The following is a 15,448-nucleotide window of genomic DNA, read 5'->3' on the forward strand; positions in this document are numbered from 1 at the left end:
TAAAATAGCTGGAACAAATGTAAACAACCTCAGGTACGCAGATGATACGATCCTGTAGGCAGAAAGTGAAGAAGAATTGAGAACACACTTGCTGAAGGTGAAAGACTCAAGTGAAAAGGCTAGTCTTAGGCTGAATGTGAAGAAAATGAAAATTATGGCAACTACACCTATCAATTCGTGGGATATAGCAGGAGAATCCATGGAGATAGTGACCACATTCAGTTATCTCGGTTCCCAAATCTCTGCTGATGGCGACTGCAGCCATGAAATCCAGAGACGCCTGTTGCTCAGTAGACAGGGGATGTCAAACCTTGACAAGCTTATAAAGTCCAGAGATATAAAACTAGCAACAATGATCTGTATTGTGAGGGCTATGGTTTTTCCAATTGTGATGTATGGATGCGAGACCTGGACCATTAGAAAGGCTGAACGGCGAAGAATTGACTCCTTCGAATTGTGGTGTTGGAGAAAACTTCTTCGAGTTCCATGGACTGCAAAGAGAACTAACAGATCAATATTGGAGCAAATAAAACCAGATTTCTCCCTGGAAGGTCTAATGTTAAAACAAAAGCTGACCTACTTTGGACACACAATGCGAAGGCATGCCTCACTGGAAAAAACATTAATACTGGGGAAGATCGAAGGAACTAGAAGAAGAGGACATCAGAGGATGAGATGGATCGATGGCATCACAGAAGCAATGTGTTCCAACATTGAAGGTCTACGGGAGAAAGTGCAAGACAGGAAAAAGTGGAGTGATTTGGTTCATGGGGCCACGAAGAGTCGGAAGCAACTAAACGAAGAGAGAGAATGTTGTTTTTCTATCTAACTCACACTGTAAACTTTCCAACTAGGATCACTAAATCCTCAAGGACAGCCATTGATAACATTTTATAGACAAATCAAAGCAACAAAATCATATCATAAAACCTGTAATAAATGGACTATCAGATCATGACATACAGCTCCTTGTTTTAGATGTAAATTCTAAGCAGATTATCAAGACTGCTAAATCTGAGTATAGGAGAGAAGTCAATCAATCAATAATTTAGTGTTTAGAAAACTGCTCAAAGATATGAACTGGAAAGATGTTTATAGTTGCTCATGACACGAATGAAAAATATAACACATTCATGAACAATGTCAGTACCATGTTTGAAAACTGTTTTCCTTTAAAAGTTACTCAAATTAAACAGAAGTCTATAATAAAACCATGGATTACACAAGGAATAAAGATTTCCTGTAAGACAAAAAGGAAAATGTATCTGTTGACCAAGAATAGCTCCAACACTGATGATTTAGCTGAATACAAGGAATACTGTAAAATATTAAAAAAAGTAATTCAGACATCTAAACAAATGCACCATGAGAAGAAGACAGCAATGTCAGGGAACAAAATAAAAACAATATGGGATATAGTGAAAGAGGAGACTGGTAGAACGAGAAAGGAACAGGAGCAAATAGTACTAAGGGTAGATGACATTAGTAACCGATGGGCATAGTGTGGCAAATCTACTTAATAAGTACTTTATATCCATTACTGATGAGAGTGGAATTGTCAGGATCAATAAATAATGCCCTTGAATATCAAACTAGCCTTTACAAATAGCTTCAGGTACATGAATATGTCACTCACTTCACCTAAAGAAATAACTTCCGTAACAAAATCTTTAAAAACAAAGCATTCTAGTGGTTACAATGAAATATCAACAAAGTTAATTAAGGCATGTTCTTGTGAGTTAAGTACAATTCTAAGTTAGTTGTGTAACCAGTCAATTATAACTGGGACATTTCCTGACTAGCTAAAATATGCAGATGTTAAGCCTCTATTCAAGAAAGGCGATAAAGAGATACCATCAAACTACAGACCTCTTTCACTTTTGCCAGCATTCTCAAAAATTTTAGAAAAAGTAATGTACAGGCAGCTTCTCAACCATCTAACCACAAACAACATATTATCAGGAACACAGTTTGGATTTCTGAAGGGTTCTGATATCGAGAAGTCCGTTTACACCTACAGTGAAAATGTAGTTAATTCATTAAATAACAAGTTACAAGCAGCAGGTATTTTCTGTGATTTGTCAAAGGCATTTGATTGTGTGAACCACAACATCCTTTTAAATAAATTAGAATTCTATAGTGTCATGGTCAGTGCTGCAAAATGGTTAGTCATCCCTTGCTAAGAGGAAACAAAGGGTTTCACTGCAAAGGACTAGTGAATTAAGTCATCAGTCATCAGAATGGGAACAAATTACATGTGGTGTCCCACAAGGACCCATCTTAGGGGCATTGCTTGTGTACATTAATGATCTCTCATCAGTTACACTGCCAGAAGCAGAGTTTGTTTTGTTTGCAGATGACAAGTATTGCAATAAATAATATGTCGAGTGTAGTTCTAGAAAGCTCTGCTAATGATATTTTCATGGATATTAATAAATGGTTTAAAGCCAACTCACTGACATTAAACTTCAGAAAGACTCACTATATGCAATTCCGAACCTGTAAGAGGTTTCCACCCAGCATATGCATAAAGTATGAAGAAGAGCAGATAGAAGACGTTGACAGTCTTAAGTTCCTGGGATTACAACTTGATAATAAATTCAGTTGGGAGGTGCACACCACAGAACTGCAGAAACACCTTAACAAATCTGTATTTGCAACTCGAGTGTTAACAGACATAGGCGACATAAAAATGAAAAAGCTTTCATACTTTACCTACTTTCATTCCATAATGTCATATGGTATAATATTTTGGGGTAACTCTTCAAGTCAAACAAAAGTTTTCAAGAGTCCAAAAGTGTGTAATACGTATTATTTGTGGAGTAAATTCATGGACGTCCTATAAAAACCTCTTCAAATACCTGGGTATACTAACTACTGCCTCTCCGTATATTTACTCCTTAATGAAATTAGTCCAAAGTAATATATCTCTTTTCCAACAAACAGCTCAGTTCATACATGCAATACCAGTAACAAAAATGAGCTGCACAAGGACTTAAAAGCACTTACTCTAGTTCAACAAGGGGTTCACTACTCAGGAACACTCATCTTCGATAATTTGCCAGCAAACATACAAAATTTAGTTACTAATAAAGATCAGTTTAAAAGGAGCCTGAAAGACTTACTAGTGGCCAACTCCTACTCCATTGACGAATTTTTTAATAGAAACAAGTCATGTATTGTATATATTCATACTATTAGTATTGTTATTTCAGCTTAGAAAAAAATGACACATTCCACATCCACGAGGATCTATGGAACAAAAAACTAATGTAATGTAATCTAAAAATGCATCACTCCTGTCTCAGCTCTCTCAAGCTCTGAAGAGGCCCACAGGATTAAATTTGTTCCCTCTGCAATAGAAGTAGTTCACCTAGATGTTATGAAGCTTCAACATACCTCAAAGCAAAGTATTGCAGCCAATTATTGTTCTAGACTTGAACACAATCAGTCCCATTTGATCAGACATATTCACACCCACCTTGCAAGATGTTGGAGGTGTGGTAACAGGTTCCACTGAGTGCAGCCCACTTTTACAAGTGCTAGCAATGTCTTAATGGTAGAGATTTGCACAGTCTACCATTGATACAATTAATAGTGAGACAAATACAGTAACACTATGACCATTTATTATTTGAGCACGAAGTGAGTACAACACAGTTACACAGCTTTGGTTCGTATCTCACTTTATTTAACAACATACATTCATTTTATGCCATTAAAATATCATTTTTTTATAATCTGCAATTTTTCCATCTCCTGCACTGCAGAAATTATTGGTCCCAGAGCTAAAATGTATATATAATGTTTAGTTCCACAGTGGGAAAATTTTTTGAAAAACATCACAGTTTTCAAATTCTTTAAGAAAAACAAAGTTCACTGTATGTGTCATCCTCCCACTCACTCACTCACATGGTCACACACCACTTGTCAGGATTTTTAGTGTGTTGTTCCTGGCACTCCTGCCTACCACTGAAAAAAAAATTGTGACTACACATTTCTTTTCCCTAATCAACCTTCTTTATTGTTTGCTGGCTGAACTATTATGAGTGCATGGCACAAAAAGAAAAGTTTTAAAAAGAAGATGGACTCAATCCAGTCAGTGATGGATGAAATTTTTGTTGAAACATGTCTTACAATAATGGGACCCTTCCATAAGAACATTGCTACTAAAAGTGACTATAAAGTGGATATTGATAAGCTTGAAGGTACAGATGACTTAACAAAATGGAAGTGGCACATCTCTAGGGATCTTCATTCATATGAATTCTAAAACATTATTAATGGTATGTGCCAACATGTGGAGTGGCCATAGGAACTGACAAGTTAATAAAAAATAATGTATGTAGACTGGCAAGGGGATGGTACAAAAGCAAGCAGTAATACATAACAAGTGCACAAAGGGAACGAGTTCCTCAATTTTTGATGATATACAAAAATTGAGGAACTGTGTGAAAAACTACATGTATGATTTGTACATAGCAGTATGCAATGTTTAAACATGATTGAAACCTTTTTCGGGTCAAGTACAATGAAGCAGACGATATTAGTGCACACACAGCTAAGCTGCAAAAGTTATTTGTAGATCAAAATGATGGAATAACAAAAGAAAGGAAATATTAAATGGTAGAATTTCATCTTGACGGATTAAGGATCTCAGGGACACAATACCATGAGGAAATTAGAGTTTGAAATTACTCATTCAAACACTTTATGCCACTGAATTGAGTGAACATAATGTGACAGAAACACCTGTTCGTCATTTCTAACAGACAACAAAGGGAAAAAAGTAACACTCATATGAAGATGTCAAAGAGTAAAGACAGCAAAAATTTCTGTATAGTAACTGTAAACAACTTGGCATTCAAAACCATCAGTTGGCTTTGAGTTGTGGCATTATAGAAGTCATTCATTAACGAATGTCTCATCTTCTAAGCAGTCAGAGATTAAACAGGGTGTCCAATTGTCTTAGTAACAAGCAAAAACACTGATTACAATTTATACGAGCTTTAGGATACATATACAAACATTTTCCTTTCAAAAATAAAATTTTTATCCAGTGTATCTAAATTCTTCAAGGCATCAAGTCTCATTTTGTGTATTATTGATACATAACACGCTGCTTTGTTTTATTTCTTGTTTCATTATTTTGTTTTACTAGTGTCTGATCTTGCAATGTAAGTTTTGCAAAATCCATTCTTCATTAATATTTAACAGCTGTATGTCGTTATGGAAGATCAGGAGTCAACTATTAAATTTTTACAAAAGTTACACGTAATTGGAGAACAATGCAGAAGACGTATATGTCATGTTAGTATGTAAATAAAATAGAAAGAAACTTCCACATGGGAAAAATATATTATAAACAAAGATTCCAAGACTTACCAAGCGGGAAAGCGCCGGCAGACAGGCACAATGAACAAAACACACAAACACAAAACACACACACAAACACACACACACACACACACACACACACACACACACACACACAATTACTAGCTTTCGCAACCGATGGTTGCTTCTTCAGGAAGGAGAGGGAAAGACGAAAGGATGTGGGTTTTAAGGGAGAGGGTAAGGAGTCATTCCAATCCCAGGATTCGAATGACTCCTTACCCTCTCCCTTAAAACCCACATCCTTTCGTCTTTCCCTCTCCTTCCTGAAGAAGCAACCATCGGTTGCGAAAGCTAGTAATCGTGTGTGTGTGTGTGTGTGTGTGTGTGTGTGTGTGTGTGTGTGTGTGTGTGTGTGTGTTTTGTTCATTGTGCCTGTCTGCCGGCGTTTTCCCGCTTGGTAAGTCTTGGAATCTTTGTTTTTAATATATTTTTCTTATGTTAGTATGTGTTTGATTAAGGTTTTGTCTCATTGGTCATCCAACTGCTACAGGCAAAGGTGTTGTAAAGAGTGCTTGGGGCAGTCAATCTGGCATAGTACCTGGTTGAGATCAAGACTCATTCTCTCTCTTATAGGGATGTCAACTACTTTTACTGTAAGTCCTCTGTAAGATACGACATGCACAAAACTGATTTTTGTGGCTAAATATTTTCTTAGGGAGTTATGTTGTAAATTTATTAAATATAGAGGGCCGAATAGTAGGAAGGGGGGGGGGGGGGTAGAGGTAGAGAGGAGTGGAAGGCCCATGGGTTGACAGAGGAAAGTTATGAATCACCTTATGATAAGAAAAAGGGCAGGAGAAAGATAGTTAATATGGGTCTTTTTGTCTAGGTGGGGCTGTTATTTTGGGTGTGCATGTCCTGTGGATGAAAATTGCACTAAGTAGGTTCTAGTTTCTCTTATATGAGAACATGTTGCACAAGGTCCTACGGTAATGTTAGATGGATTTGCTTCTTTATAAAGGATTGGACAGAAGAATTACAACCCTCTTCATGTGAATCATGACCTGGAATAAAAGAGTATGAAACTGGGGCATGTATGAACACTACTAGGGGATGGTTGTGGCTGTGAACTCTGTTGTAGGGAACAGAAAAAGGTGCTATCCTGTCCTGCAGACTTGGATTTATGAGTATTGCTGACGGAACAATGTTTCTCAGGATTTCTGTATTCTTCAGGGCTTCCTGAATTTAATTGGGAAATTATAAGGGGGGTTTTGTGTATGGCACTGGTGATTTTTATTTAGTTTTTTATTCTTCTGGTTTCTTAAATTGTGCTATTTTTATATTTTTGACAGCTTTTCTTTATCATTTGGTTTCATTTCATAGTTTCAGTGTTTCTTTGATGGCAAACTGTGTGTGGTAAATTGTGTTTCTGTTTTGTTGAAGTATCTAAGCTAAATAAAAGTTTTCTGCTCCGAGGTATTAGTGTTGGTTATTTCTTTCAATATTTTAGTACATCTGAGTTGCTTACCTAGTATGTTATATTGACACTAAAATGATATCAAGTGTAATTACTTTTACACATTTTGGTTCTCTGCATTGGTACCAGCCTTTACAGTTTATAGGACAAGTGATGTTTTCAATATCAGTTACGGCTTACGGCTGATGTCAAGTCTTTTGCATTTTGGAGCCAACGTATTGTGTATCTTTGGTAGCTTTATTTTACTATCATCACGATTTTTCAATTCTCAGTTTAGATTTTAGCGTATCCTGATCCATGGTTGTCCTGTAAACTTAGATATTTATTATTAAGATTTTGTATGATTCTGTATTTGATTATTATATTTTCATGCCATGAAAACATGTAATGTTATTGGTTGCCATTTTGATATCATGCTTGTGTAGCATCTCAAAGCTTGATGTGACATCAATAGTTGAAGCTGAGTGTTCCTTCAAACACAGTGACTGAGCCAGATGAAATGAAAAGATTATATGTTATTTTTGGCCACCATATTGCAAGTCCTTTTTAGTTGACGCCCTTTCGGCGACTTGCGAGTCAATTATGATGAAATGATGATGATAGACACACAACACCCAGTCATCACGAGGCAGAGAAAATCCCCGACCCTGCCGCGCACTGTAATCACATTCTGGATAAAGGTGGTTCAAATCCCCATCCAGTCATCCATATGTAGGGTTTTCCAGATTTCCGTAAATCACTTAAGGCAAATGTTTGGATAGATCCTTTGAAAGTGCATGTCAGAGTTCCTTTCCCGTCTCTCCTAGATCAGAGCTTGTGCCCGATCCCCAACGATATCTCTGTCGATGGAACTTTAAACACCAATTTTCCTTTAGTCAAATGCTCTGGTTTATGTCTGACTTTTAGCATAGCCCAAGGTCTAGCTTAGGTTGAAAGGCGACTGGTTGTAAGCTGGTGAAGTGGAATCTAATGTGTCCATCTGATTAATTAAAAGTGGTATACTACACTGCTTCTGTTCACTATGTACAGTCCCCTTGGGTGAAATGAAAGATCATACAGGAATAGGCCAATTGAATTATAAGACAGCAGACTATATCAACTTGTAGGCTGCTAACTGAGCAGATCTACATTTCATAAACAATTTTGTTAATTCATCACATTTTATACAAATATGTAAATGATATAATGAAACAGGTACCACATTACTGTAATGTTGAAAAATGATACCACTACTGTAATAATAGACACAGATTAACCTAATTAAATTTACAATGGCTCACGCTCACCTTTGGCCAGATGTACGCTCCCATAGCACTCAGCATTTCTACAGCAGTGATCTTCCGGCCACCTTTGACCAACTGCTCCCCCTCCCTTGCAAGAGACGCAGTACCAGGGTGGAAACATTGTCGAACTGGTGGTTTGTCTGCAGGAGATGGTTTACCCGTTGTTGGCGGCCGTGCTGAAACGCACTGAAATACTTCGACCACTGTATACACAAATTGCAAAATACATCCTAACATTACACAAGTAGGTGATGAGAGCACAAAATCTATCCTTTAAAATATTTTTTTTTCTTAAATCTATTCTTTTGCTTTCCATTACATCATTCTGCTTATACACACCCTACAAAATTTTACTATACAAAGAACTCAGACTTATTGAGCCATCACTCTGCAGCCCCCACATTCATGGCTGTAGTGAAAACCTTGTTAATATAACCAACTGATCTGTAGCATGGGATGACGTCTACTTTTGCACCATCTTTAATGCACTTTGTTATGAATCTAAATCTATTAAGTAAATTCAGAAAGATTGTATGACAATCAAATATCCCAGGAATATTTTTGTGCATGTAGATATTTCACCCATAGACTATGAAAAATGCAAGAGGAAGGGATTGCACTACATAACAGTCACCGAAGATTTGTTAACAGAGTTATAAATTTTCATACTGATTAGCTTACTAAACAAAGTAACAATTTTGACATATACGAAATGGTCATATTCACTAATAGTTATTTATATTAACTGCTGTATAACTCCAAAAGATTATTTACACCTTTGCAACCTCTCTTCACTTCTTTTTATCACTATCAAAATAAATGTGCATTTGACTACAAACTAAAATATCAGATTAATTAAAACAAGGAATTACACTGTTACAGAGCTTCGGTTAAGAAACTGGAAGCATTTCCTAATTTTAATATTCTGTCCTTCACCAAAATAATACCACAACATTGCACATTTACTTACATAAACCACGTGTTTCCATTTCAGATTTGTGTGAAAGCAGCAAACAAGGCTGTCTTAGAACAATCATTTCACATATCAATCTTGGCACATTTCACTTAAGGAAACTTCACACTTGTCCAAAACAGTCAAGTATTCTGTAACTAAGTCTTTTGCAACCTGAAAACTTGAAGTACACTGGTTGGTTTCTTTTCTAATCATCCTGCCAAATATAGTTTGGTATTCCACACGTTTCATTGACACCAACTTTTTGCCAGTCATGCACAACATATACATTTCCTCTTTTGAGAATTCAGAAGAGTACACACTTTTATATCCCAATCTACTGGCTTCGGGTGAAATCAAAATGTATATGGCAGCTCTAGCATTAAATGATAATCCTTCAGAGCATAAAAATATGTTTTCCAATAATTTGTGAGAAAGTAGGTAATCATATTTTGCTCCAGAGCAACTGCATTCTATGCCTTTAGTTGTCTTTACAGCATCCACAAGGTCTTCTAATGTCAAATCAACAGAGTCATGTGGATTGCAAGGAATTATAAAACCATACTCTAAAAACAATTTCATGTTTGAATGGGGACCATAATTAATGAAAACCTGAGAATATTTTGAATAGCATGATCTACTAATAATATCATAACTGTTCTGGCTCATGTCAATATCAACAACTGCATCATATGAATGATTAAATAGGTCCAAAAATGGTGCCAATGCCATACAATTTTTATCTTTAATTTTAATTGAAGGTCGAGATGTCGCCAAAGGGACCGGGTAAAATATACTGCGTGTGTTGACGACATACCAGGCCCACATAAATGCTTCTATAGTAAAAAAGGTTTCCATTCTGTCAAAAAATTTATTACTCCCACAATATGTGCATGTCTTTCTCATAGAAATTAAATCACTAATTCTATGAAATGAATCCTTGACTTCTTGTTTTTGTGAGACTACTGCATCCAATAGGTGATTGTGTAACAGTTTTATTTCATCATCTGCACAAAAAACTGGAGTTGAAAAACTTGGTGGTAAAGTATCTAGATATGGGAACCATTTAGAATGATACCCCAAATGACGTTCCCAAAGAACGAAGGTCGCTAAGACCTCTTGCGCGTAAAACATGTTATCAGTTTCATGAAATAAACAACCCACATCAGACAAATTCACTGTGTTTGTTGTCAACAGTATGTCACACGGAATGCTCATAATTTTGTCGCCACTCTTTATATCAGCCAGAGCCATAAGTCCTCTTCCTGTAATGTCGAAATCAGCCACTCTTAATTTACAATTTGGGTTCCATCCCTGGCTTCTAAGCCACTTGCCAAGGGTCCTCAACTCTTGCTGATAGTCTATTCTTGAGCATCTACCGGCAATCTTTCTTCTTCGTCTGCTTCTGCGTGTCCGGCCCATCTTACAACTTCAAAACACACTGACACACCTCAAGACAGTCCAAAATCGGATAATGGTCGTTTCAGTCTGTCATTAAGCAAAACGTTATACGGGCACATCGTTTGAAACGCGTAAAAATTGATATACAACTTCTTTAACTTAGTAACTTACTCGTGCTGACGTAAGAGGGTTATATAGCAATGATGTTCCATTAAACACCAAAGTTTTCGGCTTCTTGTAAAGATTGGCATGTGAAATATTTCGACAGCATACACCACGGGGACGACGATACGTCAATTTCAAGCATCCGAACCCAGAAACACCATAAACCCTCAACAGCACAGCCGCCGCCATACCCAAGGAACTCTTAGAATTAGGAAGACAGATCACTATGCAAGTCTTAGTTTCCCGCACTCCACCTGTTCTCTTTGACTTTTCGAGCTGTTTACGAGCACGTCAGCCCATATGCAACGAAAAGTATGCGCAAAAGACATGTGTATTGTTTTTGCGCACACACGCCGTAACGTGCGGTCTAAACATCGTCACAAATTTGGGCCGTGAAAAATTCTGAGCCAGCTTTTGGTTCAGTCTACTGTTTCTCATCTCTGCACGCACACTGAAATACATATGGCTGATGAGCACCAATACTCAAGTTTGTAGAAAGAAATACAGACAGTGATAGAAATGCAGTACTACATAATTGTATAAGAAGTTGCTGGTAGACTTCATAAAGAGAACTGGAAATTCCCAGATACTCAGATCCAAAGTAAAGGATACAGCAGGACCTAGCTCATTTCCCATTTCTATAACTGATTAGAGTATATGAAGTTCCAAAATCGACTAAAAAAAAAGAACACGTAATTTGTAGCAACTGATAAATTATAGAACTAAGGCATTGTACTTCATGGAATATTGCTATATAACAGCGTATACAGCTTCGCATATGTTACGTATTATTCCGCTTAATGCTTGTTTCAACATTACAGTCAACAGTTCAGAATCTTCATGGCATTACAATGTTGATGTCAACCGCTCATGTGGTGAAAGTGTTCTTCTCAAACATGTGGCCCGTCGCATTATGTGAGTAATTAGCACATCACAAATGTTTACACATCTCTGTATACTTTCGCAAATAATTTCGACACTCATTGTTTTCGCCCTGTTACTTGTAAAGTAAATTAGTAATATTATAAAACTACCGTCGCTTGAGGAGCAACTGTCTTGACAACTCAGACTGTTATTTCCGTCTGACACTTTATTAGCAATTATTTTTGCAAGATATCTTGTGCACACAGGCGGGAGAAGAACTTCTTCTCTTACGTATTATTTGTACATATTAGCAGGCAGGGGTGACCGAGCGGTTCTAAGCGCTACAGTCTGGAACCACGCGACCGCTACGGTCGCAGGTTCGAATCCTGCGTCGGGAATTGATGCGTGTGATGTCCTTAGGTTAGTTAAGTTTAAGTAGTTCTAAGTTTTCGGAAACTGATGACTAAGTCCCATAGTGCTCAGAGCCATTTGAACCATTTTTTACATATCAATTTTGTAAGTTTTGACGCAGTCATCCAGCCATATCTGGCGAACGACACAGACTTGGTAGTAAATTTGGGTCTTGAACTGAAATTTTTCTAGGTCGATTGATCAGCGGGATAACAGCAGATCGAAACAATGCGGCGAGGACGAACGAAATTTGATCCGAGTTAATGCATACACAGACATTTGAATATAATCTTGTAGAGATGCTTTAAATGTTCCAGGTCTAGGGTTCGCATCTCTCTTCTGAAGAGCAGAATTAGAGAAAAGTGAAGTTGTCACATTCATCAGGAAATTGCATACATTCAATGATATATTAAGTAATAAATTTTGCTTAGAGCATCCTTTTTAGATATTTGTTTATCGGACTTTCAGCATGTTTACCATGCATTTATACGTGTGCATGTATTTTTTAGTTAGATACAAACAGTTTTTAACACATTTACAAACTGATGATTCTCATTATATAATTAACAATATAGTGTTCCTCATTACAATCCAGATGATTCCAAGAGGTACACAGGCAGTAGTTACAGAACAATTACTACATTCTTGGGAAAGGTAGAAGATGAAGATAATTGGCGGAATAGCTGCGAAAATTTTAAAAGCTGTGCTAATAGCAAACAATTACCCCAACGGCAACAATCATAACAATAATAACCATGGCAAGAATGGTAATCACCAGCATAATAATAATAACTCACACCACTACAACAATAAGTTATAGTGCAAACAATGATAGAAATGGCACAGGCCAGTATTAGACCGAGTAACACACTCACAATAACAATATTTGAAGATGAAATGGCAGTCGACAAGGAGATTGCAGAGTATAAGACCTGACGATGTACTAGAGTTAGTGTCTATATGGCCCCCTGTCAAAGACCTCAGGTAATTTCGCCTACATATTAGTAGTGCTGGTAGCTTTTCGAAGTTCATTCAGTTATATCCGATAAGAAGCGTAACAGATAAAGTGGTTTGTAACAAACATGCAAACGATTACTTTGTGCATATCGGCAAACCAAAATCATTTTTGTCCGATAACAGGACATAGTTTACTTCCAAATTAGGGAATGAAGGTATGAAAAACAATAGTGTTGAAGTGATGCATACACACATATCGACCTACTGCCCCACGGGAAATCCAGAGGAATGATACATATATGATCTGGGGCCAATTTGTTAAACGTATTGTCACCAGATGACAGGGCATGGGACAAATACATAAACGAATTTCAAAAGATTATGAAACTACAGATTTCATCCCGAAGTAAATCCTGTTAGACCACAAGGCTAAGAGTTTGATGGAAAAGATAACTGATTTCCCTCTACGAGTAAGTATTAACATTGAGGTGAAGAAAGAACGTTTACACGAACTTATGAAAAAGAAAGCTGAGGCGCGAATACGGCGTTATGACACGTAAACGCGGTTTGCTAAATTTGCAATTGGCGACCTCGTTCTCGTTAAAGTGAACGACAAATCAAGTGAGATTGATAATGAGATTTTAAAATAGAAAATTCATTTACAATGGACCATTTAAGATTGTCAGTATATCTCACACTAACGCTTACTGTTTAGCTTTTCCTAATTCTGGCAAGCTGTTAAGTGTATGTAACATTTCTGACTTGAAGTTGTCTCAATTAAGAACTAATTGATATGAGAAAAATTTCCAGTGGGAAACTGAATTATTATTGTAATTTTAAAAATTTATTCCAAATTTATTTCTTGGACCATATGGTCGTCAACGAATTTGGAGAAATCAATGAACAAAGTGAGCACCATACCCTGTTAAGTTATGGAAGGAAATTGGTATTTCAAATTCAATGTATTGTGAGCTGCGACACTGAACTTCCACATAAGATGATAATGGTCCCTACGTGGCGTTTCCGCTTTTCTATCTAATGTTAGCCCACAAAAATTACAGTCAATCTCATTATTGTACAAATCTTCATTCTCCTCTGATTTGGGTATGGAATTTTGTCGCTGTGAAGCTTATCAACCTCCCATGAAACTTTTTCGAGCTCAGTGAGCAGTCAGACTGCAGGATTATTCCCGACATAAGATTTTTAGCGGTTAAGACTTGAATCATAGGACGGTAAAATTTGTTACACCACTGCATATGGTGTGTGTTTTTCTGTAAAGGTAGCATGTAAGGCTGTAGGGTCACCTTCACAGTGAGTAACAGCAGCGAGGAGGCATTCAAAGTCAGCTTACACCATAAGAGGGCATCACTCCCCATGATGAGCATTTTTACACTTTATTAGTTCGTTTTCCAAAATGACATATACCAGGTCCTTGGAAGCACAATCTCTTAGATACCTTACCAATAACTTGTGCGAGGAAAAATAATTCAGGCACCTGAAGCAGATTGCTTTATATGACAATATATTGACAGTTGATCCAAATATATGATTATTGTGTTTCTCCTTATCTTCCTCATGGGAGAATAAGAGCATGTTTACACGCATCTTACGCTCACCAACAAATTTTGAGAAAGCGATAAGCATGAACCAATACAAGCCTGATCGAATTTATTTTAGACATTGGCGCATGTCTTCTTATTAGCTATATCTTTAGGTATCTCTGTATACCTAGTCCCTCCATTTACCAGATCATAGACATGTGTATGGATGTCCAGGCGTAGCATTCAGCTAACTTCCATCTTGGCAAATTACGCCAGTGGCTGCTCTCAAGAAGGATTCACGACATCACTAAGTGATTGATATGATCCATGTTCTCACACCATTGTACCCCCCAAAGATAATGAAGACTTCTCTGCAATGCAAGAGGCGACTTTTGGGGGAGAGGGGTGCAACTGTTCAATGCACAGCATCATATCGGATTTAATGTTGGGGTACCACAGATCACTAACAACCTTCAGGAGCTCCATTTCTATAACAGGAAGGCATGCTCTTAGAAACTGAACAACACCCTCCTGCCGGATTCTCGGTTCTACTGAACGAGATTCGCTCCTCAGAAGTGTCTTCAATCACCGAATAGTCTAACTGCAGTATGGGATCACTGATCTGACGTTCTTCGCTAAAAGGATGGGAGAGGGAACTATTGGTAGCCTCAGAATCATCGTTATTACTGATACTACTACAACTAGATGATGAAGCTGCTTGCGGAGAGATGTTGAGATGTATGTGCCATGCCTCATGAGATCGGCAAGGAGAAGAAGGTGGAGGAGGAGGAGGCGCAAGAGATGTTGCGGTATCAGCCGAGTGCGACCAGCTTGGCTGCTGCTGCTGTCCCAACTCGCTTGCTGGAGAGAGGGTGGCCCATGGATGCCAGAGTGAAGCTGGTGTGGAAGGTGGTGGGGGCGGCGGCCACGGCAGCGGCCGCAGCGGTGGCTTCTCGCATGCTGACAAGTGATGCCCTTGCCAGTGAGGCAAAGCAGGTTTGCCACTCCGAGCACCCGAGCCATGGTGTATAGTATGGATGGTGGTGCTGTAGAGAAAGAA

At 37.7% G+C, this 15,448-nt stretch overlaps 1 protein-coding gene across 5 annotated transcripts in view; it reads right to left on the minus strand.

Moving 5' to 3' along the window:
• Positions 1–10,865, minus strand: part of LOC126284136 (iron-sulfur clusters transporter ABCB7, mitochondrial-like) — a 75,325-nt gene extending 64,460 nt beyond the window's left edge. Inside the window, exons 1-2 of one of the 5 annotated variants that reach the window (XM_049982848.1) lie at positions 10,622–10,865; positions 8,101–8,283 (exon numbers count right to left, since the gene is read on the minus strand). In XM_049982848.1, coding sequence (XP_049838805.1) covers positions 8,101–8,283; positions 10,622–10,804 — 366 coding nt within the window. In that variant the 5' untranslated portion in view covers positions 10,805–10,865. Of the gene's footprint in view, positions 1–8,100; positions 8,284–9,067 lie in introns of all 5 variants that reach the window. The other 4 variants (XM_049982849.1, XM_049982852.1, XM_049982850.1 and 1 more) reach the window with 4 other exon arrangements.
• Positions 10,866–15,448: the final 4,583 nt, after the last annotated feature.

Source organism: Schistocerca gregaria, chromosome 8 (assembly GCF_023897955.1).
Source record: "Schistocerca gregaria isolate iqSchGreg1 chromosome 8, iqSchGreg1.2, whole genome shotgun sequence".
Taxonomy (NCBI): domain Eukaryota; kingdom Metazoa; phylum Arthropoda; class Insecta; order Orthoptera; family Acrididae; genus Schistocerca; species Schistocerca gregaria.